The 24818-nt window shown below is 48.0% G+C and overlaps 2 protein-coding genes across 7 annotated transcripts in view; one reads left to right on the top strand and one right to left on the bottom strand.

Annotated features, from left to right (window-relative positions):
* The window catches only part of ccdc88c (coiled-coil and HOOK domain protein 88C), a 59742-nt gene that overhangs the window by 3341 nt on the left and 31583 nt on the right, over positions 1-24818 (bottom strand). For 3 of the 5 annotated variants that reach the window (XM_085257198.1, XM_085257201.1, XM_085257202.1), the window contains 19 exons: positions 24267-24411; positions 24002-24183; positions 23294-23431; positions 22931-23215; positions 22061-22858; positions 20060-20187; positions 19845-19986; positions 19634-19771; positions 19291-19452; positions 18924-19201; positions 8350-8493; positions 7908-8094; positions 7686-7831; positions 6266-6355; positions 5664-5911; positions 1597-1686; positions 1191-1304; positions 990-1109; positions 289-527 (listed from right to left, as the gene is read on the bottom strand). In XM_085257198.1, the coding sequence (XP_085113324.1) occupies positions 289-527; positions 990-1109; positions 1191-1304; positions 1597-1686; positions 5664-5911; positions 6266-6355; positions 7686-7831; positions 7908-8094; positions 8350-8493; positions 18924-19201; positions 19291-19452; positions 19634-19771; positions 19845-19986; positions 20060-20187; positions 22061-22858; positions 22931-23215; positions 23294-23431; positions 24002-24183; positions 24267-24411 (3774 nt within the window). Of the gene's footprint in view, positions 1-288; positions 528-989; positions 1110-1190; positions 1305-1596; positions 1687-1864; positions 2935-5663; positions 5912-6265; positions 6356-7685; positions 7832-7907; positions 8095-8349; positions 8494-18923; positions 19202-19290; positions 19453-19633; positions 19772-19844; positions 19987-20059; positions 20188-22060; positions 22859-22930; positions 23216-23293; positions 23432-24001; positions 24184-24266; positions 24412-24818 lie in introns of those variants that run through there. The other 2 variants (XM_085257200.1, XM_085257203.1) reach the window with 2 other exon arrangements.
* On the top strand, positions 9553-13970 carry LOC146551706 (endonuclease domain-containing 1 protein-like). Of its 2 annotated transcripts, none has more exons than XM_085257211.1 (6): positions 9553-9659; positions 12067-12177; positions 12261-12346; positions 12479-12587; positions 12850-13024; positions 13305-13970. In XM_085257211.1, the coding sequence occupies exons 2-6, from the start codon at positions 12103-12105 to the stop codon at positions 13739-13741; spliced, it is 882 nt and encodes a 293-aa protein (XP_085113337.1). In that variant the 5' UTR covers positions 9553-9659; positions 12067-12102; the 3' UTR covers positions 13742-13970. The 2 variants fall into 2 exon arrangements, with proteins under 2 accessions (XP_085113337.1, XP_085113338.1); XM_085257212.1 differs by lacking the exon at positions 9553-9659 and adding an exon at positions 9715-9969.

Below are 24818 nucleotides of genomic sequence, written 5' to 3'. Positions count from 1 at the left end.
TGCTAGGTTACTCTATCCTCACTGAAGGTCATATTGAAACTCAGGCTCAACAGGAAGTAACGCAGGACGTCCTCGCTCTGACTCCTCAGGCTGGTCTAAACTGACGTGCACTAAAACACAAAGCTCCTGGTGTGAGACTGAATGTCACGTCTGCTCTGTGGGCAGGTCTGAGGTCAGGGGTTCAAAGGTCAGAACGTCTTCAGCGTGAGTCTCCCCGACCGAAAGCTCGCCTCGTGTGATCAGCGGCGACGGCGGCGTGTGTGCAGAAATATGTGCCTCATGTCTCACCACAGGAGGAGACTGCAGGTTGCTCTCCTGCAGGAACTCTTCCAGCGTCACCATCTCACTCCCAGGAGAAGCAGGGCGGGTCTTGCTTCTGACCCCGCCTCCACGCTGTGGCTGGGCCCTCTGGGGTGCGTGGTCATATGGAAGGGTGGAGCTTCGCGACAGGGTCAGCTGTGATTGGCTGAGACCTGTGACGTCGTCACTGGAGAGGCTGGCAGAGCGGCCCTGGCGTTCTGAGAAATCTGAAAAGAAAGTACAGCTGAGTGCGGCGAAAGTGGGAAAGGTGACATTTGTGCCTGTAAACTAGCCCCGCCTCCACAGATCACCTAGTCCCACCTCCAAAGTTTAGCTAGCACAGATTTGACCTGAAGTTCTTTAATTTCATTTCTCAGAGACTCTGTTGCAACACACCTGAATACCCTGAGTCCTTCTTTAGTAAGACGAAGCTGAGGCAGCGAGCTCTAACTCTGTTTGAGTAAACGTTTGGAAAACTGCACTTCTACAGCACTTTTATTTCACCATGTTCATTCACTCATGAGCTGCTGTAACATGAATCAAATGGCTGAATTCAGCACGTAGTCAGGTTCGTCAGTCTTGCTGACGACCTACTAAACGTGACCATGTGTGTTGCAGCAGAGACACGCAGCCCTCGAGGAGATCGAGACTCCTGCTCTGTGCAGATTTAACCAGGTGTGTGTCTGTACCTCTGCAGCTCACAGGTGAGTTGGAGCTGGACGTGTTGTGGCTGAAGTCGGCCGACCCCGGGCGACCTCTGAACGCCGGGTCCGAGGCGTTGTGGCGCGAGTCTTCGTCCAGTAACGGGCCTGTAAATATGACCGCAGCGTCACACGTGCAGTGTTTCAGACTTCTACAGCTGCTCTGAGTAAAACAAAAAGCCGGCCTACCTCTGGGCCTGCGCACGGCGATCTGGCCCAGCCTGGAGGCGGAGCTGCCGGTGAAGCCCAGCGAAGACGACGGATGGCTCGGAGTGGAGCTCAGATGGATTTTATGGGTCTGACCTGGAATTAAAACAGACAATCAGGAAGTTCTTGTATGTGCAGTTCCTCAAACCCCAGGAACCATTTTTGTTACAGCGTCGACTCGGCTCGACGTCTGAGCTCAGCTGCACCAGCAAGGCTCAGTTTTACTGTTTTAATGGGCGCTTTTACTCTTTTAGTCAGGACCCACAGACTGCCACAGAGTGGGCGGAGCTCCCGCTCTGTGGGGCAGGAACACCTCAGAGCCCGAGCTGGAAGCCTTCCTCAGGAAGCTGACCTGCAGCCTGTGAAAGCACTGTGAGGGCTACGGTACCTGGTCCCTGTGCATCTTCTCCGTTCACGCTTTCGCTGCTTCCTCCTGGCGTGCTGCTGTGATAAACGCCCCGGCTCCTGTCCGCCAAACCTGTGGACCAATTAGAATGCAGTGAGGAGGGATTCACAGCGGCAGGGTTAATATCACTGGAAGCACAGCGGCGTGAGTGGGCGGGCCGTGAGCGTGAGGTCAGCGTCACAAAGAGCAAAGCAGGACACGGCGGCACGCACACACTCACTATGTGACCTGATGACATCACAGCGTGATCAGAGATGGCAGCTCCTGACCTGCATTCGAGGGACAGGACGCAGCTGAAGCAGTGAGAGTGCAAACACACCTGCTGCGTCCCACCTGACAGCGGACACGGTTCGTCAAAACTAAGGACACTGTGCTGTGATCTGACCAATCAGAAGCTGGGGGAGGGCCATTAGCGATAACTGTGACATCTGTGAAGTTTCCATTAAAGCACATCTGCAGGTTCAGGAACATCGCTGTCCAGACAGGAAATAACAAACCTACTTCCTGTCTGCGTACTTCCTGTCTGATGATGACTTTAAAGACGCTGGTTTTTACTTTCGTGATAAAACTAATCAAACGATGAAACATGACAGCTGCAGCGAGCTGTGCTTGTCTGAGACATGTGACCCTGAGAGCACAGGTGAGCGTACAGGTGAGCGCACAGGTGCAGCAGTTGTGATTCTGTGAGTGTTTCATTGGGCGAAGCCTGCAGGTCTGCGTTAAAGCGGCGTCTGAAGCTTTCTGCTGCAGGAAGTGATGAGAGCGAGTGCCATCGCTACAAATCCACTTAGGACTGAAAACCTTCATGACTTTAAAGACTCACAGCTCAGAACAGACTGCAAGCTACACACAAACGCACACACACACACATACACACACACTCACACAGACACACGCGCACACACACTACTTACTAATAACACTGTCCAGAAACACGGGGCTGCTCGAGGTTGTCTTTAATGTTTTAGTGTCAGAGGTGTGTGTGTGTGTGTGTGTGTGTGTGTGTGTGTGTGTGTGTGTGTGTGTGTGCGCGCGTGTGTCACACTGATGACTGTGATGATGAGGATGGTGTCAGTGGGCACAAAGGATGAGGATGATGATGAGGATGTTAGAAATCTCCGTTGGCTAGGATTGGCTGGCTAGCGATGAGGTCGGCTGTGAGGTCGGCGGAGGACCAAAATCGCAGTCGTCTGGTGAGAGAGAGAGAGGGGCGGCGGGTGATGGGGGAGGATGAGGTCGGCGACAGGGAGGAGGAGGAAGAGGGGAGGATCTTGTCTTGACTTTTACTGCGGAGAAATTTGAAGCGTTTTGGAGGAGGAGCTGAGGAGACGGGAGGAAAAGGAAAGGTGAGTAAACGAAAGAAAACACCGACGTGAGAACTTGTTATGGATGAACAGCAGAGATCGTGCAGAGAACCCAGAACCTACCAATCAGAGAGCTCGTCAGAGCTGAGCTCGGCTCACACTCAGGCTAACCTGAAGCTCGGCGCCGCCGCTGCTGCGCAACATTCTCAGTAACGACTCAGGCCTAACGCCTGTAATTACACTGTAATTACCTACACATACTCAAAGGTCATGAGGCTGTACAGCAAACAGAAAAGTAATTGTACTGAAAGTACATTAAAGTACTGCAGTACTGGCAGTAGCTGCCCGAAATCTGGAGTGGATCAACCTTTAACCTTTAGCATCATGCACATCAAAGCAAGTGCGGATATAAATATAATCCACTCCATAATAATCCATAACACACGTCACAGCGTACGCAGATGTGGAAATACTCGACTAAATACACTGAAAGTATCTGTATGTAAATATAACAGATTACACTGAAACCTTTAGTTACAGGGGAACTACGTCCTCACAGGCTGCATTAAAGTGTTCCCAGCTTCAGTGACCTTTAAAAACACCTGACACTGATGAAGGAGAGCAGGGAGGTGAGGAAGACTAGGATGTAACGTCCTGTGTTAAACAGGCTTTTAGCCGAGCTCAGCCCGAGTTCAGAGAGAACCCACAGATGTTAGGAGCATGCACCACAGAGCGAGGAAGAGGACGACGCAGGAGCCGCTGTCTGTGACGACTCATCACATTTTGCACTTGTTGGATCACAAACGTTTCAGTGCCGACCTTCTTACTGTTTATAAATGTGGGCGGAGCCTAAACGATGTCAGTATGTGACGGTTAAAAAACCCGACGCACCCCTCTGTGTCAGTGTGAGGAAGTATAAGTGCACGTTCAACCCCGGACAAGTCCTGATGTAAGACGTTTCCACAGCACGTCTCTGTTTCTGTGGACAAGGAGTCCACGCCGTCCTGCAGCCATCACACACAAAGGTTTGTTTTCACTTCCATCCAACAGTTTGCTTCACAGAAAACATCTTCTCAAACACATGATCTGTCCTGTTTTGTCCAGATGTGCTGAACAGCTGGAGGACACTGTGGTGCTGCTCATCGTGGACACAGACGTGGACACACGTTCCTGCTCTCAGCGACGGTCCGTGAGTGATTTTAACCCTTTATGACCCACCACAGAACCAAGTCCTCCAGAGTTTATCTTTATATCTTTACATGCTGTGGAGCCATTTGTGGGAGCATTTCAAGCTGCTATACATCAATACAACCATTACAGCCCAAATTTTAATAATATGTTTGCATTAAGTGCACAGTAATTACATCAATTGCAAAAAAGTGCAATAAACTACAAAAAAAAATTTAAAATCTTTTTTTTTTTTGGAATATATTTGTAGTTAGAGAAATTTAAGAGGCTTATCACTCAAAACTGTAAATACAAAAAAGTTGCACAGAATAGTTTCCAACCACAGGAAATTTATTTTGAGTGTCTTCATAGTTTTATTTTTGAGATACACCAATTTTTATAAACTGCAGGAAAAACGAAGATAAATATTATAATGCAGATTTGCTAAAAAACAGCATCTGTATCAAAATAAACTATTTCCAGCAGTGCAGTTTGAGTTCCAAGCATCCCAGAAAAAATAAAGAAAAGCATGAAGTCAAACATGACTTTTAAAAACTCCAGTACAGGCTTATAAGGTGAAGATAAAGATAAAAAACTACATTTTCCGCGAAAATGACGTCACTTACGGTTTCGGGCAGGTAATGGCGGACATGCGATCGTTCGCGCTGACGTCTATTCCAACATAGGAAGTGTTGATCAGCTGATCGGATCGGCAAAGCGTGTTTCTGGAATATTATGTTTTTGCTGCTGCAAGTGGTTTTTATGCAATTTTTGCAAAGCTTTATGTGGAAGGAAACCGTGACCGAGGACAAGCTGATGGCATAACAAGTAAGTACAACTCCTCCGGTTTCATATGCAAAAAAATTTATTGCGCTAGCTTATGCGGTTCGGGTTCTACAGGGATTTAAAAATAGTTACACAAAACGGAGCGTGCCCGCTCCGACCGGTCTTAAAGGGTTGAAGGCGTGCCAGCATTCCCGACGGTCCCAAACTAAGAATGTGACATCTGGAACATCACGCCGGCCAAAAAGCACAAAGACAGTTTTTGTTGTTCTTTCCTGTTTCACTTTGTTCTCATTTAGGCTCCAAAGAAACAAACAGAGGTTTCTGTGAGAGGGCTGCTCGCTCCACGTGTCCTCCACAGGTGAGGAGTAACACGCCAACAACACGCCTGCAGAAAACTCCTGTTCAGACTAAAAGTGCACAAGCAGCTGTGCAGTCGAGGACCTGTCACTGCATGTCTGAATTTAAATGAGCTGCGTCTGTGGAGCGATGACTGACAGGTAACGAGTCAAAGAACGGATCGAATCTGATAAAAACCCTGAAAATCTGCAGTAAAAATATCAGACGTGTGCACGGCTGGATCAGCTGCTCAGGAAGGTTCCAGATGTGAACTTACTGTCAGTCATGTGAAAGCCAACGGCGCCCTCTACAGGACAGAGAGAGCAGCTCCCCCACATGTGCTCTGAGCCTCTGATCAGAAGTCCCCAAACTTCACAGTGAGCGAGTCCCCGAGAGAAAACGAAACACTCTGCAGGCATGTTTAACGAGTTTCTGTGTGTGTGTGTGTGTGTGTACCTCGGCTGATGGGGGTCACAGCTGGACTCTGGGGGCCCGGGCTGTTATGGCCGCCGTCCTGCGAGTCACTGAGGGTCCTCTGGGGTGGAGGGGGCGGGGTGGAGGGGGGCAGGAGGGGGGGCGTGGCTGGTAGGGGGATGTCCGGGGCGCTCTTAGTCCGCTCCCTCTCGGCCCCCCTCTCCCGGCTGCTCTCCTTTCGGGGTTTGATGAGTTTGACTAAAGCTTTGGCTCCGGCCCACTGACTCCTCCTGCAACACACGGCAGCACGCTTAATCGATAATCAAGACCTGCAACACAGTTTTAAACACAATCAGGGCTCTGATTGCACAATAAAGCAGGAAACGGCGTCACTCTTTCAATTTGTATAGCGCCAAATCAAAGCGCTTTAACCGACTAGACCTGGAAAAATCAAACCTCCACGAGCATGTTGGGCTCTTTCATGTTTCCGGCCTCTGCGCTGAAACCTGCAGCCGCTCACCTGTTTGTCACAGGTGTGACAAACAACCTGGCAGCACGCGTGAGCGCTGAGTAGGATTCTGGGATTTGGTCTGTAGATGCGTATGGATACCCAACAGCTGATGCTGTGAAGTGTGGACTCTTACTTTTTAGGCGTGGGGTCGTAGAACTTGTACTGGTCCATGATCTTCTCCTCCAGTTTCTCCTTCTGACGACGGAGAGCGTTCAGCTTATCACTGACGAGACAGACAGACATCGGTCACAGTCGGCCGTTTGTGATCCCTGACGGCACCACGGTGCCGGGTGGAGTTTAGAGCAGCGGTGTCAAACTCACTTTATGTCTGGCGGCCCACGCACCAGTGCAACTTCCTGTCAGACGTTACAGATTCAGCTGTTTTTCTGTCAGCTCGACTCGACTGTCAGAACAAAGATGACAGAAAAGTTCTGCTCGCTCAGACTCTCCACTTTATTTCACTGGACTCACAGAAAAACTGATATTTCTCTTTAATTGTTTGCTGTGGCAGCTGTTTGGGTTGGTTGCTGAAATTGTTTTGAGCTTTTCGCTGAGACTCTGGCGTTTCCGTGGAAACCACACGTGTCTACATTTAAATAAGAGATGTGACAGTACGTCTTTTAAACCCCGGTACGGGGCCTCAGGTTAGTGACTGTGTGTGAATGGCCATGAGGAGGTTTGAGTAGGAAAGTCCAAAACGTCTGCGTGTGCTTGTCTGTGATGAGCAGCAGAAGTATAATAATTATAAACAGCTTCACTTCAGACCTGTGAGACTCTATCAGACACTGAGCCGTGACTCTGAGCTGCACGCACACATTTCTGCATCTGACATTCAAACACACGTTTATCTAATATTCATCACTGAACTGTACGTTTTCTTTTAAGGAGCTGATTTTTATTCAGTGTTTTCATAAAAGTCTTATTTTACGGATTTTTTGCTACCAGCGAGAACACGTGAGGTTTAAGGACAATCCTCATAATTTCTGTCCTCAGATTTTCACTCAAACACAGACAAACGCTCATTTTAGGTTTTCACGCTTTCTTCGCGGTCCCCCGACACGCTTGTATTTAAATCCAGCTCCCGTCTCTCTGTGTACCTGGCCTGTACCACTACACTCGCCTGCCCCCTTCCTTCTTTCACATAATGGTATGATCCCAGTCTGTCTTTGCATGTCATTGGCCGCATGATGTGCCTGTCAAAATAATGTCCCACCCCTCCCTGCGAGGATTCTCAGCAGGGCTGACGATTCAACTCCCCCACACTGACGGCCATCATTAACTGACATGAAATTATCTCACTGCCAGATGTGGCCCACGGGTTTGACACCCCTGATTTAGATGGTCCAACCTGCTGATGAGATGGCAGGTGTGTGCCTGCAGGTGTGTGCCTGCAGGTGTGTGCCTGCAGGTGTGTGTAGCAGCCACGTAAAAGCTAAACACAGATGTGAGGACTGCACCGACTGACAGCTGAGGATAAACCGCGTTCGTCAGCGATCAGCTCGTCCTGCAGGACGTCGCCTGTCTGAACCTCGCGGCGGCTGACGAGCACTCACATGTAGAGCTTCTGCTCCTGGTGGTACAGCTCCTTGCTCTCCATGCTCCTCTCCAGCAGCGCGTGGTTCTGCTGACTCAGCAGGTTGATCTGGCTCAGCAGGTGGTGGTTCTCCTCCTCCAGGTTCCCTTTGAGGCGACTCAGGAGCTGGGCGCACACACAGAGGAGGCGGTGACCACGCTGCAGCCCGTCAATCAGCCGTTTCAGAAAAACGTGCGCTTACCTCACAGTGGTTGTCTAGTTTAGTCATGGTGAGATCTAGCGTCTGGTGCTGCTCCATCAGCGAATCGTATTGCGCCATACACTGACTCACTTCCAGCTGGGAGGAGCTTAAAGAGCTCTTGAGTTCGTTCAGTCGCTGCTGGAGCCCCTTGCTCTGCTCCGCCTGCTGTGATTGGCTCTCGGAGAGTCTGAAGATGGAAGCAGAAGGTGAACAGTTTAAAGTCTGTGCTCACTGGCTGCTGTCAAGGGTTTTCATTGGCTGTTACTGAGCTCTGATGAGCAGCATCAGCTGGTAGCTCCGCCCTCTCATCCAAACATGGTCACTTCTGGAACCAACATGGAGGAGAAAACGCTAACACAGAGGCTTCAAAACATCAGAACCTAATGCGTGATGTCATGATTGTCCATCTTTGCTATACAGTCTGTGTGTGAAAACACATCACCTGTCCACATCTGTTTTCAGCTGGAGGTTTTCCTGCTGCAGGAGGCGGTTCTTCTGGATCTCCAGGTTTAGCTCCTCCTTCTCTTTCAGGCCACGCCCCTCATGCTCCTCCCATTTCTCCTTTTGCTGCAGCAGTGCACAGTACCTGCAGACGTGCAGAGCAAAATGATTAGCCACGTCACATCACACACTTTAAATGAATTTAATTTTTTATCACTACAATGTTTCTAATCGACTCTCTGAACCACCAGCTACCGCTTCTCCACCCTGTACGACACTGCCAGTCACATTATGTCGTTAATTACAACAAGGAGAAACCTCTGCATGAAAAGTGGATGGTGGAACCTCAGGAATACAACAGCTTAATATCACCGTAACACACCAGAATGAGTCGTTTTCCTGTAAACAAAGTAAATTTTACTGTGTGCATGTAGATCAGCTGACCTATAACATGTTTACATCACATCATGTCAATCTTCTACCTTCAGCTGGTGAATGAGGAGTTTGAAAAGGACATGATGAGAGAGGATTCACTGAAACTAAACTCTAATGAAATAGGAACGAGGCAGGCAACATGTAAGTGCTACAAACAACAACCTGCAGGATACAGCCGAGGTCACTTCAACCCAACGATTAGACGTCCTGCTCTTTATCGCCATTGTGCTGCGAACATCATTAAAACTCACACATCATCAATGCAGCTGCAGTTTCAGAGTAAAACTATATTTAACTGTGAAAAGAGGAAGTCTCAATGTGTCAGAGTTTGGCTGTCTCGAAGTGTCTCTCTGTGTCTGAGAGTGGTTTAAATTCATGTACAAATATCAGCCCCACTCAAAGGGTCAAAGGTGAGAATACTTCAGCACAGGTGAGGCTGACAGAGACAGGAAGTGGAGCATGGTGGAGCTTTAGGAGGGGAGATGTGGATAGGAATGATACAAACTGCATCCAGGACAGAACTGCAGCCTCAGGTTTCTGTCGTTCTGACACCGTTACAGGTACATGATGTAACAGATTACTTTCTATAGCAGCTACAGACTCCATTACTTGTAATAAAAGACTAATGTGTAATAGATTACTTTTTGTGAGTAATAATCCAACACTGCCTGTATCACATCTTTCATTGTTCTGGTTTCTTGTCCAGAACCAGACGATGGGGGGCGCTTATCGCGGGGTGGGTGGGGCTGTAAAGTGGTATTTTTGGAAAGGTATATATAGTTAAGTTGAGCAAATATAAGCAGAGTTCGGCAGGAAGAATAAGAGTTCCCGTTCTGAAGCCAGCAGCAGTCAGCTGTGTTCCAGCTGTTCTCTCAGGTGAGTAAATGCGTCACACTGCCTGCACATCAAAGCCTTCAGAGCGAACAGCGGTGTGACTGACACGGTGTGTAAACGCAGGTAAACGGAACTTTATTCTGTTTCCGGTCTGTCCGCGTGTCTGCTCGCACTGAAACACGCGGACCGGGGACGTTGCTGCGCGGTGTTTGAAGTGTGAAGGCGGAAGTTGGAAACCGGGAGTTCCGGGTCGGATTTCTACTTTAAAGCCGTAGAAGCCTGGAAACACTGACAATGGAAGCCGCTTCCGGATGTTGGAGAAGGGTCTGGGGGATGATGCGCTAGAGCGGAAGTGAGTGGACCTCTGACTTTGACCACGTGACCGAAGAACTCGCGACTCCGCGCTCATTTCGATACAAATTCCGTAAATGTTTATTGTATTATTTGACATAAATAAGGTTTATAAGGACTGCGCTCATTGGCTAACAGCGGGTCCGCCGCTAGCCAATGAGCGACCACAGTCAGAGCCCCGCCCCCACCCTTAAGAACTCCTCCGAAATCAGTCCGTGACGTCACGGCGGCTACAGCAATTATCGTTCGTGACGTTTCACAGAGCAGCTTTCCCTCTGACCCGTCACCTCAGGTGTGTCATACACGAGTCTGCGGACGCCTCTCCGTCATCGGTGCCATTTTTTTCTCTTGGAAAAACCGAAATAAACGTGGTGGATGTAGCATACAAATTAAAACTCAGATATGCAAACGGATATTTATTTGAGGTTTTTAATTTGTCACAAGGTCCAACAATCAGGACAATCACAGAACCTGCTTATTGAAACAATGAAACTGTGATCCTGAGCAAACTCACTGAGAGCTTCTGTCGGGTACAAATGTCCAGACACTTGTCCTCACACTCAGGCATCACAGCTGCATTCAGAGCACTGCATCTGTTTAGTGGGCCCTGGAGCAGGTTCAGAGATGTGACTGAGAACAGCACCAGCCCCACCTGTGAGCCTCCTCTGCTCTTCACCACACTCCGAGTCACACCGAGGCAGCAGCTTTGACTTAAGTTCAGACAGAGTCAGAAGGAGCCGATCAAAGTGAAGAGTTACTGTTAGTGATGCTGTTAGCTTCCAGGACTGTGGGCGTTTAACCTGCCACAGGTAACGTGAGGACTGCAGAAGAATAAAACTCATAAATCTGGAATCAAGTTCTCAGTCATCCAGGTCATCGTAGTCAAAGGAGCTTGCAAAGAAAAGCGTCTGGACTTCTTTAAGTTGCTTGAAGACGTTTCACCTCTCATCCAAGAAGCTTCTTCAGTTCTAAGGTCAAATGGTGGAGAGTCCCAGATTTAAACCTAGTGGGAGTTTCCCCCGCAGAGGGACAAAAGGACCCCGTGATGATCCTCTAATCGCCTGAGCCAAGGTGTGAAACTGGGTGTGGGTCCCAATCAGCCAGGGTTTCGGGTGAGCTCATTGTGAAATCTGGCCTTGATAAGGTGGAGCGGGTGGAGGGAGGTTTGGAATCTTCACACCCCCCCGTTCTCTGCTGCCTGTTGGAGCGGGGGGCTGGGGCTGGAGGAGGAGTTGGCCGTCCGATTGGGGCTTGGATTGCTGGTCTGCTTCTCTCCACCCCAGGGAAGAGGGTAACACCACCTGGGTCTGGGTGCAGTTTCCCTCTCCAGGGGCAAGGGTACCTAGACCTGGGGAGCACTGGGCTGTGGCCCCCCCACGCCCTCTAGCAGATCATTACATGAAGGAACCTTTTAAAAACAAGCACGTCCATGCTCACAGGTGTGCACACGGGTGCTCACACACACAAACTACACCCTTTTTGGCTCCTACCTCAAAGCACACTGTGCGCTGTCGATCTTACGTGCTGCACAATAATGTTTAATATTTAGTATTTACTGTTATATTCACATAGATCATCATGATGTTGTTTATTATATTGCTCTTTTTTTTGCTTGTTTTCTCTTTTCTCTTTCTCAACAGGTGATCCAGGTGATTGATAGATGGATTTTTGTCTGTTTGTTTTGTTGGTTTTTGTTTTTTGCCCTTTATCACCGTAAAAATACATTGATGGGTTTTTTTGCACTAATAAAGTTAGTCAATTATATCGTCAGCTATATCATTATCGCAAATTTTCAAATATAGATCATGATAAAACTTTTGGCCATATTGCCCTTCCCTAATAACAGCTTATTCAGAGCAGATAACTTTCCGCCTGAATCAGAGGAGAATGAGAACATTGTGTTTTCTAAAGGGTGCATTTAGTTTTAGAATATTCTGATTTGAATCATCGTGTAAATTAAAACAGAATATATTCATCATGTTTGCGCTCTGGAGCATTGATGGGACGTTAGTGAGATTCTGGCTCTTTCGTTGCGTGCAGCGTGCAGCTGCCTCCTTCCAGCACAGTGACGAAAATCTCGGGTCATTTCTTGTGTTAGGTGTTACTCACACGGAGGATCTCAGACTTATCCAGCATGCAGAGCTCGGTGACCGTGTGCCTCCTCCTCCTCGTCTTTCCCGTCAACGCACACGTCGTGGAAAACTTTGAGGTTTGTGTGTCAGTGCGTTCATAAAGATGATAAGATGGTTTCTGTGTGTGTTTAAACCTGGTTTCTGCTGCTCTGTTGTGTAGATGTGCATGGAATACTTTTACAAGGGGCATGTGCCAGAATGGACTCCCAATGATCACGTCCACATCTGCCAGATGTTTAATAACAGGTAATGATCATATTAAATAAAAGTATTTATTTATTCTGTTAAACTGCAGAGCTGGACTTGATGATCTGTCGTTACTATTGTGAACTTTACTTTTAAGATTCAGTCTTTCTAATTGACTCTGTGAACCACCAGCTACCACTTTGCCACCCTGTACGACACCACCAACCGCATTCCCGTCTACTCTGCTTATGTAGTTGAGGATGGAAAAAGCTCCGATCACAGATGGATGGTGGAGCCTCAGGTATACGACAGCTTTGTAAATGAGACCCACTCAGGTTTCTTCCACAGACAGCTGATCCCAGACTTCCTGACAGATGCTAAAGCTGCATCACACATTTACATTTCAGTGAAGACTGTAAAAAGTGATGGCAGTACTTTGTGTGTTTAATATTACAGTAATACACCAGAACAAGTCGTTTTAATGTAAACAAAGTACTTCGTGCATGTAGATCAGCTGACCTATAACATGTTTACATCACTTCATGTCGATCTTCTACCTTTAGCTGGTAAAACAGGAGTTTGAAGAGGCGAACATGATGACAGAGAATTCACTGATTTACAAACATCGTACACTAGACCCTAAGGACATAGGAACGAGGCAGGCAACAGATGACGACTACAATAAACGTCCTGATGGATACAGCCGAGGTCACCTCAACCCCAACTCGCACCATGCAGGTAAGAGAGGTCGAGCTGTTCTGAGGGGTTTGTCATGTGTCTCATGCACACTCAGTAAGATGTACACACGTGTTCTCACATGTGGGAGACAGAACACAGTCCCAGGAACATGAACCAGAGAACACAGGAAAGAAGAAGACTTCAAACACAAGACCTTTAAAAATAATTACGTTCTGTTTATGAGGGAAATGTATTCTACACAGCACTTTATCATAACCTGCTACGCTCTCATTCACCCACCAATCACATCCTTCTTCTGTCTCTACATCATTTTCTACAGGTGATGCTTCCAAAGCCACTATGACCCTGACTAATATAGTTCCTCAAAAACAATCACTGAACGAAAAGAAGTGGAAAGATCATGAGGATACACTCAAAGGTTGGGCCAAAGATAACAAAGAGAACGTCTACGTTCTGGTCGGTGCGATTCCATCCAAAGGAAACTGGATCAAAAGAGATAACCAGCCAGGTGTCAACATCCCTGACTACATGTGGGTCGCCCACTGCTACTATAACAAGACATCACAGTCTTATGAGAGTGGAGGTGCCACAGCTAAGAATGTTGAGAACAAGATCTACAAGTGCACCCTGTCACAGCTTCAAGCCTTTCTTCAACAACACAACCAAGTAGCTGCAGGTCAGCTGTTTCACAACGACTGCTATGTGGAGCAGGCTGCAGGTGCGTCTGCGGCAGCAGAAAATCCTTGTGACATATAATCCAGAAATACTCACGAGATCACTGATCTCTGCAGAGTCACGCAGCTCATCCTTTCCTCAGCACTGCACACATGAACTCATGTAAACAGTTACTGTGATCTTAACTGTGTCGCACAAATGTCAGCATGTTTATGGTGCAGGTGAACACATGCTGTCATGCTTACAGGCGGCTTTACTCTGAGAGCAGCTTCACTGCAGCTTGTTGCTTATTAAAATCTGATGAAATGCTCAGTGTCGCGTGTTGGTGTGTTCAGTCAAAATCAGCAAGTGTGACAAACTTCACTGAGCCGATGGAGGCTCTGACCTCAGAGTGCAGACGCCTGATGTTTCTCAGCTGGAACAAACACATTTAAACCCTGACAGATTCAATTCAATTCAATTCAATTTTATTTATATAGCGCCAAATCACAACATAAGTCGCCTCAAGGCGCTTCATAGATACAGAGAAAAACCCAACAATCATATGACCCCTATGAGCAAGCACTTTGGCAACAGTGGGAAGGAAAAACTCCCTTTTAACAGGAAGAAACCTCCAGCAGAACCAGGCTCAGGGAGGGGCGGCCATCTGCTGCGACCGGTTGGGGTGAGAGAAGGAAGACAGGATAAAAGACATGCTGTGGAAGAGAGACAGAGGTTAATAACAGATATGATTCAATGCAGAGAGGTCTGTTAATACATAGTGAGTGAGAAAGGTGACTGAAAAGAAAAAACTCAATGCATCATGGGAATCCCCCGGCAGCCTATGTCTATTGCAGCATAACTAAGGGAGGATTCAGGGTCACCTGGTCCAGCCCTAACTATATGCTTTAGCAAAAAGGAAAGTTTTAAGCCTAATCTTAAAAGTAGAGATGGTGTCTGTCTCCCGAATCCAAACTGGAAGCTGGTTCCAGAGAAGAGGGGCCTGAAAACTGAAGGCTCTGCCTCCCATTCTACTTTTAAATACTCTAGGAACAACAAGTAGGCCTGCAGAGCGAGAGCGAAGTGCTCTAATAGGGTGATATGGTACTACAAGGTCATTAAGGTCCAAGCTGGACCAAGCTGGTCAAGAAGGCTCACCAGCGCCTCTTCTTCTTGAGGACTCTGAGGAAGAACCACCTGTCCTCAGACATCCTGGTGAACTTCTATCGCTGCACCATCGAGAGCATCCTGACCAACTGTATAACAGTCTGGTACGGGAACTGCTCTGCCTCGGACCGGAAGGCGTTGCAGAGGGTCGTGAAAACTGCCCAGCGCATCGCCGGAGCACCACTTCCTGCCATAAAAGACATCTACAGGAAGCGGTGTCTGAAAAGGGCTGGGAAAATCATCAAAGACCCCAGTCACCCATCACATGGACTCTTCACCCTCCTGCCCTCTGGGAGGCGCCACAGGAGCCTCCGGACTAAGACCACCAGGTACCGGAACAGCTTCTTCCCCACAGCTGTCAGACTCCTGAACTCTGCCTCCTGACATCTGACCCACGTTAAACTCATGGACTGAACACACACACACCCACAATGGACAACTGTACCCTCAAACACAATAATAACATGGACTGAACCACCACTCACAACCACTAGCACTTTATATAGCCTCTGTAGGAATTATATCTCACTATCTTAACTGCACTACTGTATAGCTCTGTGTAAATAATCATTCTGTACATTCGATAATCTTTAACCCTACAACTGTTTACAACTTGCATAGTTCCCATTTCTGTATAGCTGTATATCTCAGATTCTGTAAAGTTATTTATTTCATATTCTGTATAGTTTTTCATATTTATATCCTGTTCATATCCTGTACATAGCTTGTACTCACTACAGCCTGTACATACTTATAGTTATAGAATATTCACAACATACTTCATACCGTGTATATTATAACATACCATAATAGACCCATTTCTGTAATATACTCACATATCTATATTATTGCTAATATATATTGTAATATATCTATATCACTAAAGCACTTCTGGATGGATGCAAACTGCATTTCGTTGCCCTGTACCTGTTCATGTGCAATGACAATAAAGTTGAATTCTAATTCTATTCTATTAAGATAAGATGGGGCCTGATTATTTAAGACCTTGTATGTGAGGAGCAGGATTTTGAATTCAATTCTGGATTTAACAGGAAGCCAATGAAGGGAAGCCAAAACAGGAGAAATCTGCTCTCTCTTTCTAGTCCCTGTCAGGACTCTTGCTGCAGCATTTTGGATTAGCTGAAGGTTTTTCAGTGAGTTTTTTGGACATCCTGATAATAATGAATTACAGTAGTCCAGCCTGGAAGTAATAAATGCATGAACTAGTTTTTCAGCGTCACTCTGAGACAGGATATTTTTAATTTTAGAGATGTTGCGCAAATGGAAGAACGCAGTCTTACATATTTGTTTAAGATGTGCATTGAAGGACATGTCCTGGTCAAAAATGACTCCAAGGTTCCTCACAGCATTACTGGAGGCCAAGGTAATGCCATCTAGAGTAAGAATCTGGTTAGATACCATATTTCTAGGCTTTTCAGGGCCGAGTACAATAACCTCAGTTTTATCTGAATTAAGAAGCAGAAAGTTAGCGGCCATCCAGGTCTTTATGTCTTTAAGACATTCCTGCAGTTTAACTAATTGGTGTGTGTTATCTGGCTTCATGGACAGATAGAGCTGGGTGTCATCTGCATAGCAGTGAAAATGTATGCTATGTCTTCTAATGATGCTGCCTAAGGGAAGCATGTATAATGTAAACAGAATTGGTCCTAGCACTGAACCCTGTGGAACTCCATAATTAACCTCAGTGTGTTAAGAGGACTCTCCATTTACATGCACAAATTGGAGTCTATTAGATAGATATGATACAAACCACTGCAGTGCAGTACCTGTAATACCTACAGCATGTTCTAATCGCTCTAATACGATATTATGGTCGACAGTATCGAACGCTGCACTAAGGTCTAGCAGGACAAGCACAGAGATGAGTCCACTGTCAGAGGCCATAAGAAGATCATTTGTAACCTTCACTAAAGCTGTTTCTGTGCTGTGATGAGCTCTGAAACCTGACTGAAACTCTTCAAATAAGCCATTCCTCTGCAGATGATCTGTTAGCTGTTTGACAACTACTCTTTCAAGGATTTTTGATATGAAAGGAAGGTTGGAGATTGGCCTATAATTAGCTAAGACTGCTGGGTCTAGAGATGGCTTTTTGAGTAAAGGTTTAACTACAGCCAGCTTGAAGGCCTGTGGTACATAGCCGATCATTAGAGATAGGTTGATCATATTTAAGATCGAAGAATTAATTAATGGCAGGACTTCTTTGAGCAGTTTTGTAGGAATGGGATCTAAAAGACACGTTGATGGCTTGGAGGAAGTAATTATTGAAGTTAATTCAGAAAGATCAATTAGAGAAAAAGAGTCTAACTTAACATCGATGGTACTAAGAGTAGCTGTAGATAATATTACATCTGTGGGATGATTACTGGTAATTTTTTCTCTAATGATAAAAATTTTATTTGTGAAGAAGTTCATGAAGTCATTAATAGTTAACGTTAAAGGGATTGTTGGCTCAAAAGAGCTCTGACTTTTTGTCAGCCTGGCTACAGTGCTGAAGAGAAACCTGGGGTTGTTCTTATTTTCTTCAATCAGTGATGAATAGTATTTAAATGTTCTGGCTTTGCGGAGGGCTTTCTTATAAAGCAGCAAACTATTTCTCCAGGCCAAATGATGATCCTCTAAATTTGTGACACGCCATTTCCTCTCCAGATTACGAGTCTTCTGCTTTAGGGTACGTGTTTGAGAATTATACCACGGAGTCAGGTACTTCTGATTTGAGGCCTTAGTTTTCACAGGAGCTACAGTATCCAGAGTCATACGTAGTGAGGAGGTGAAATTATTAACAAGATAATCGACCTCTGTTGGGGTAGCGTTCAGATAGCTGCTCTGCTCTGTGTTGGTACAGGGCATTGGAGATGATAACAGTGGGTGGATTATATTCTTAAACTTAGTTACAGCGCTTTCAGAAAGACATCTACTTTGATAAAGTCTACTCTTCACCGCTGTGTAATCAATTATTGTAAATGTAAATGTTATCAGGAAATGATCAGACAGGAGAGGGTTTTCAGGAAACACTGTTAAATGTTCCGCTTCTATGCCATATGTTAAAACAAGATCTAGAGTGTGATTAAAGTGGTGGGTGGGTTCTTTTACATTTTGAGAGAAACCAATTGAGTCTAATAACAGATTAAATGCCATGTTGAGGCTGTCATTTTTAGCATCTACATGGATGTTAAAATCACCCACAATAATTATTTTATCTGAGCTCAAAACTAAATTAGATATAAAGTCTGAGAAATCAGACAGAAACTCTGTGTAAGGCCCAGGTGGACGATAGATGATAACAAGTAAGACTGGTTTCTGAGTTTACAGCTGGGGTGGACAATGTTAAGCATCAGGCTTTCAAATGAATTAAAAGTCTGTCTTGGTCTTTCATTAACTATTAGGCTGGTGTGAAAAATTGCTGCCACACCGCCCCCTCGGCCTGTGCTTCGAGATTTCTGGTAGTTAGAATGACTCAGGGGTGTTGATTCATTTAAACTAACATAATCATCCTGCTGCAACCAGGTTTCTGTAAGGCAGAGTAAATCAATTTGTTGATCAATTATTAAGTCATGTACTAACAGAGACTTGGAGGAGAGAGACCTAATATTTAATAATCCACATTTCACTGTTTTACTCTTTGGTTCATATGTGGATACTGTATTGTTCTTTCTTTGTAATTGTTTATACAAAGACTGTTTAGACAGAGAGGGAGCAGCAGAGCGAGCAGCGGCGCTCCGTGCTCATCAGACCCTCTGCTCTTCATCGCCATCGTGACTGCAGCTGCAGTTTCAGAGCAAACCTCTATTTAAACTGTGAAAGGAGGAAGTGTCATTGGGTCAAAGGTCAGCCACCTCAAAGCGTCTCTCTGAGAGTGGTTCAAATTCATGCACACCTCGCCGGTATTAGCCTGATTTAAGGGGTCAAAGGTGAAGCTGACAGAACAAGTGACACAGACAGGAAGTGACACGGATGGTTAGATCAGCTAAAAGGAAACTTGCGGCTCAGGAGCGATCAGGAGCCGTTTCCATGGTTACACTCGGCGCCCTTTCTCACACCTGTGCTGCTTCCTATTACCTGAATCATTCCAGCGCTTCACGTCGACGCGTCCACTTACTTGCCGTGCAGCGTCCTGTGCTCGCTCTCCAGCGCCCTCTGTTTGCCCTTCAGCGCCGCGTGCTGACTGATCAGCTGCTCGTACTCGTGAGCCTGCCTCTCGTGAACGCTCAGCAGGCGCTCGTGATCACTGAGCACGCCCTCTCTGGCTCGCCACGCCTCCTCGCGCTGCCGCTGCCACGACTCCACCTCCGTCTCCAGGGCGGTCACCTGGCCTTGCAGCACGGCATTCTGGGCCATGAGAGAGGCGCTCTGAGAGGAGAGGGTGGAGTTCTCCACCTGAGAGGACACAGAGATGAAGCGTGAGTGCGATGGCCTGAGTGTAAACTGGGTCAAAGTTACACGTGCGTGAGCGTGCGTGAGCGTGCCTGCAGCTTCGCCGTCTGTGTGTGCAACGCCGAGTTCTGCTCCTGCAGCGTGGTGGTGTGCCGCTGCAGCGCCGCCATCTGGTTGTTGAGGGAAGTGTTCTGGTTCTCCAGCTGCTTCAGCTGCTCCTTCAGCAGACTGCTCTCCGTCTGCAGGGAGGCGTTCTGGACCAAACAAACACAGTTTCACAGCAGTCACACAAACTCATCCATCAAATTAGCACAAAGCGTTTTTCACGTGTGAGAACATTTCTGAGGTGCTGAACAGGAAACGTTCCTGTGCTGCTATAATCATTAACAGTGATAACATCATTATTAATGATGATGATCAGAAACAGCGGCTCACGTTCTTCTCCACGTCGATCAGGTGATCTTTGATTCGCAGCAGTTCGGCCGTGGCGCTGCGGTCAGCCGCCGGGTGCTGCTGGGAGTTGTGGTTTACTTCCTCGTGCTGCTGATGGGAGGCGGACGCCGTCTGACGAGCCTGCAGCGGGAAAGAAAAATGTCAGACTGTCGCACAGCTTCAACGTTACAGAGGCGAAGGCGCGTTTCCTCACAGCTTCCAGCTCCGCGTGAAGCGTCTTGTTGAGGGCGCCGCTTTCTTCCAGCTTCTTTTCCAGGCTGGAGATTTTCTCCTCCTTGACCTTCATGGTCTGCTGGACGGTTTCCTCCAGCCGAGACTCCAGCAGCCTGTACCTGCTGACATTCAAACACATCCGTGAGTCGTCAGAGATCCGCTTTAAAGTGCACAGGTAAGGTCGCGGGGTCGTACCTGTCCTCCAGCGTGTGCTCCTGCTGCAGCAGCTTCTCCCGGTTCAGTCCGATCTTCTCCAGCTCTTCGTTCAGTCGCTCCAGCTCGACCTTCTGCTGCTGGACGCTCAGCTTCTCCGACACCAGCTCCTGCAAAACCGCAACACAAACACCGCTGAAGGTCACGGGCGCTCGGCGTCAGGCTCAGAGCGGCCGACGTCGCCGAGCGTCTGCCTGAGCGTCTGCAGTACAGCTGGGACATATTATACCTTTCACGGTAACACCGGTGTAATGTTAGGCAACGATAAGAAAATGAAACATCGCGATAGAACATGGGTAAAACACGCATGTGCGGTGCCTTTGTTTTTATACAAACATGGCGTAAAAAAGCACGGCGGTGGAGAACAAGAAGGCAAACAGACGAACAAAAATAGGTTTGTAAAAGTGGAGCAACCGCAGTGATGTGGAACTGGTTTGGTTTTCGTCAGAAAGCCACCAAAGCACAATGTTTTGTAGAACATGCCAGCGGGCTGTCGTGGTGAAGGGAGGAAACACCACAAACCTATTTCATCATCTGAAGCAGAAGCGCTTCGAGTACAACACAGCTGTCAACGAAGAGGCTTCAACAAGCGCGGTGGTGAGACCAGAGAAGCTGACCCAACAAACAGTCGGCTTTAAATAGCTGCAGGCCTTAGCCAACGCTGGGGGGAACGAACTAACGCAGAGACGCATCGTTTAGGATATGATGCCCACTCAGAGTGTGGAGGAGGTTTCACACAGGTGCATTTGCTCTGTCACATGTTTGTAGCTTTAATGCAGATAAAACACAGCTGCTTGTTCAAGTGGAAATAAACTGATGATTTTTTTGCACTAATAAAGTTGAGTTGTAAAGTATTTAGTCTCGCATCAGTTACATGGTGAGTTACATCGTTTGGCCACACTGCCCCGCCCCACTCTGCAGGTTTCCAAAGAGCCGAGAATGAACAGCTGACACAAGTTACAGTCTGTTTTAACCACATGCGCGTTTTCAGACTTGCTGATTGGTTGTTCAGGACTCGATGTGGCGCTCACAGGAACCTTCCACGCTGATGCTGTAAAGAACACCCCAGTGTTCAGTACCTAGCAGTGCAGCACCCCCTGCTGGCCTTCTGGTGTATATGTCGGTTAAAGCTGACCTAGCGCCTCGTCTTTGATTGAGATTCAGATTTTGATACATTGTTTTCATTTTACTGCTTTTTTTGCAGTTCTGAGAGCAAAGAAACTGATGAACCCTTTAAAGCCCACCACAGAACCAAGTCCACCAGAGCTCACCTTCATATTTTTACCTGCTGTCGTTCCATCTTTCAAGCTGCTACACATCAATACAAGTTTTAATAACATGTATGCATTAAGTCCGTAGTAACTATATACCCTGCCTTCTTGTTTATTACACATATTTCCAACCACAGCAAACTGACTGAGTGTCTCTGTAGTTTCATTTTTGAGCTACACTCACTTTTATAAACTTCAGGAGAAACTCAAACTTAAACAGTGCAGTTTAAGTTCAAGGCAAACACGCTCCTCTGAAAGGCCCTGTAGGAAAAACTACGTTTCCCACAAGAAAAAAATGATGTCACTTCCTGACATGCCATAGTAGGAAGTGCAATGAACAGCTGATCGGATCTGCAAAGCGTGTTTCTGGATTATGACGTTTTTTACGTGCCTTCTGCAAAGGACGAGCTGAATGCATGTTATGGAAGTGCGGCTCCTCCGGTCTCACATGCAAAAACATTCCTGCGACAGCTTATGCAGCTGCAATTCTCCCGGGATTTAAAAGTCGTTACTCGGAGCGTGTGCGCTCTGATGGCAGCCTCGCGGTCTCACAGGCATCAGCAGCAACGAGGAGACTGACACAGACCCACGAGTGACGCTTCTACAGCTCACCTGCTCAGATCCAAACTCTGAACTAGAATCTAAATAACCCGCCCAGCGGCGCCACGGACACCTGCTTAAACGAAGCTCCTCCCCCTGCCCCTTCTCTCACCTCTCTGAGCGTGGCCAGCGTCCTCTTGTCGATCGTCGCTTGTTTCTGAAGCTCCTTGTTCTCTCGCTCCACCTCCTTTGCTTTCACCGCCGCCTCCTTCATTCGCTCCACCTCCTTTTTGAGAGCTCCTCCCTCCTTCGTGACCTCGGTGAGCCTCCTGGTTTTCTCCTCCAGCTCCGTCTCCTTCCCCTCCAGGAGCGTCCTCATCCTCCAGCTCTCCTTCTCCAGCTGCTTCCGGCCCTTCTCCGACTGCTCCAGGTCCAGCTGGAGCTTCTTCCTCTCCTCGTCTCCTTCCACTCGCCTCCTCCGCTCCTCCTTCAGCTCCTCCACCTCCCTCTTCAGGTCCTCCTCTCTGCTTTCTGCCTCCTGCCGCCTCCTCTCTTCCTCCACCCTGTCCTCTTTGCTCTTCTCCATCTCCTCCTCTATGTGATGCTTCTCCTGGTTCAGAGCTGTCAGGTTCACCTCCAGCCTCTCCACTCTCTTCCTCTCTCCCTGCGCCTCCTCCCCAGCTTGATCCAGCCTCCTCTGCAGCTCCTGCATCTCCCTCTGCGCCTCCTGGAGCTCCTCTTGCACAGTGGTGAGGCGGGTGGATGAGGAGCGCAGGCTCTCCAGGGAGCAGCGGAGCTCCAGGTTCTCCTTGGACAGCAGTCCGTTTTCAGCCTCCTGCTTCGTCAGCCGCTGCAGCTCCCGCTGGCTCTCCTCTGCCTCCCGCTTCAGCCTGTGCACCTCCTGCTCCAAGGAGGTCACCTGTTTCTCCAGAGCCTCGGAGCGCTCGCTGCACGCCCGCAGAGACGCCACCTGGAGGCGACACGGGCACGTTACACTTATGCTGCAGTGAGACTCGTCAGAGAGGAGGAAGCGTTTACGTACCTCTCTGCTGAGCGCCTCCCGGCTCCTCTCCAGCCGCGCCACCTCTCGCTCCGCCTCCTCACACCGCCCCGCCCGCTCCCTCAGCCTCTCTGCCTCCTCATTGGATACTTTGAGCTGTGTTTCCAGGCTGGCCAATCGGGAGCTGGTGTCGGTGATGCTCTGGTGCAGCAGGCGGTTCTCTGATTCCACCTCGCGGACCCTCGCCACGCTGTTAGACTGAGCGCGCTCCTGAAGGGACGCCACTGCCTCCGACAGGTGCTGCTTCTCGCTCTCCAGCTCTGAGATCTGATTGGACAAACAGAAGTCAGCCGGTCTCCTCTGCGACTGACAGTGAAGGAGATGTTACCTGAGCGTGCCACACACCTGTCGGTCCTTCTCCGCCTTCAGAGCGTGCATGTCGCGCTCCAGACTCTGTTTCTCCTTCAGTAGCTCCTCCCCCAGAGCCTCCATGTCCTGATTGGTTATTTTCTCCTGGTCCAGTAAACCCTGCAGACGCTCCAGCTGAAACAAACACAGGTGTTGCTTTTAGAGACAGGGGAGTGTTTCAAAGCTCACTGAGCTTGAATGATGCTGCAGGACGTTAAAACTGGACAAAAACAGTTAAAACTGTGCCGTTAAAAGACGAGACGAGTTTGTTATCAGGGTTTCACGTCGTCATGTTTACTCTCTGAAAGTTACCCTGCAGCACAGACGGAAACACAAATACTGGACGAATGAAGGTTTACTGAGTGATGTTCATGTTTGCGTGCACGACTGGTGCACCTGGAGTCAGGTGGAGACACCGGCTTGTGTGTATGAGTTTTACTGTAAACCTTAACCGATGAGATCCATGTTTCTTTATTGATCAGCTGTGTTATCAATCAGTAAAAGTTACATGTATGTGTCTCATATCAGCATCTAGACTAAACGCTGCACGCCTGCAGGACTGAGACGCGATGCATCACTGTTACTGTAAAATCAAATCACCGCTCAGATGGCAGAAATCAAAGTTTATTAAACTTTAATTAAAAAACAGAATCCCCACAGCAGCGCCTCGAGCCGGTGAACAGCAGGAGTGACTGTGAGTCCCACCTTGTTGCTGAGACTCTGGTTCTCCCGGTCCAGCTCCTGTGTGTGGAGCTGCTTCTCCTGCAGGAGGTGGTTCTCCTCCTTCAGCCTCTCTATGGACGCCTGCAGCTCCCGGTTCTCCTTCTCCAGCTTCAGCATGCGGCTGGAGACGCACTCGTTCAGCTCGTCGACCAGAGACTTACGGGCTGGGCGGAGAGAAGAGAGCCGGTTACCAGTGTACAGACGGGTGGAGGACAGACAGGCTGAGGACAGACAGGTGGAGGCTCACTCTCGGTATTGTCGTGGTTCTTGGTGAGCTGCTCCAGCTCCCAGCCCAGGTGAGCCGACTCGTTCATGCTCTGCTTCTGTCCGATCTCCAGCAGCATGTTCTCCTCCACCAGCTCCTCCAGCCGTCGCCGCTCGCTGTCCCGCTCCTGCAGACAGGTGGAGGGACAGACAGGTGGATGATGATTTTTACAGAGACCAGCGTTCTTCTGGTTTCTGCCCACTCTATTAATTGTTTATGCTTTTCAGGGTCCCAGGGGGCGGAGCCTATCCCAGAGGTCACAGGGGGAGGGGCGGTGTATAGACTGGGCAGGTGGCCAGCCCATCACAGACGTGTGTGCTGTTACACTGCATTTTATTATAGTTTGTTTATCACCTGAGCACGCTGATGCCATGTGACCGTTTGTCACAGGAAGTGGGGATTTTTTACAGGTAAAGGGGGCGTGATCGTAAACGATGATGATGAGAACTTCAGAGGCTGACCCTGACAGTAAGGGGAGGTGCTCTCATCCTACGTGTGTTAATATACGTCACACACCACCCAGCCACCATCTCG

The sequence above is a fragment of the Mchenga conophoros genome, linkage group LG19, assembly GCF_057382185.1.
Source record: "Mchenga conophoros isolate Kocher_MC1m ecotype Shallow Benthic linkage group LG19, M_conophoros_male_GT1.1, whole genome shotgun sequence".
In the NCBI taxonomy this organism is placed as follows: Eukaryota; Metazoa; Chordata; class Actinopteri; order Cichliformes; family Cichlidae; genus Mchenga; species Mchenga conophoros.
The sequence above is the reverse complement of the archived record's forward strand: the minus strand, read 5'-3'. Positions and strand labels throughout refer to the sequence as shown.

What these genes read in the sequence shown, in the direction of transcription:
- LOC146551706 (XM_085257211.1), top strand. Translation starts at nt 12,103, where the DNA reads ATGCAGAGCTCGGTGACCGTGTGCCTCCTCCTCCTCGTCTTTCCCGTC. An exon ending in ACGTCGTGGAAAACTTTGAG is followed by an intron (nt 12,178 to 12,260) that starts GTTTGTGTGTCA and finishes TCTGTTGTGTAG; the next exon opens with ATGTGCATGGAATACTTTTA. An exon ending in CCCCAACTCGCACCATGCAG is followed by an intron (nt 13,025 to 13,304) that starts GTAAGAGAGGTC and finishes CATTTTCTACAG; the next exon opens with GTGATGCTTCCAAAGCCACT.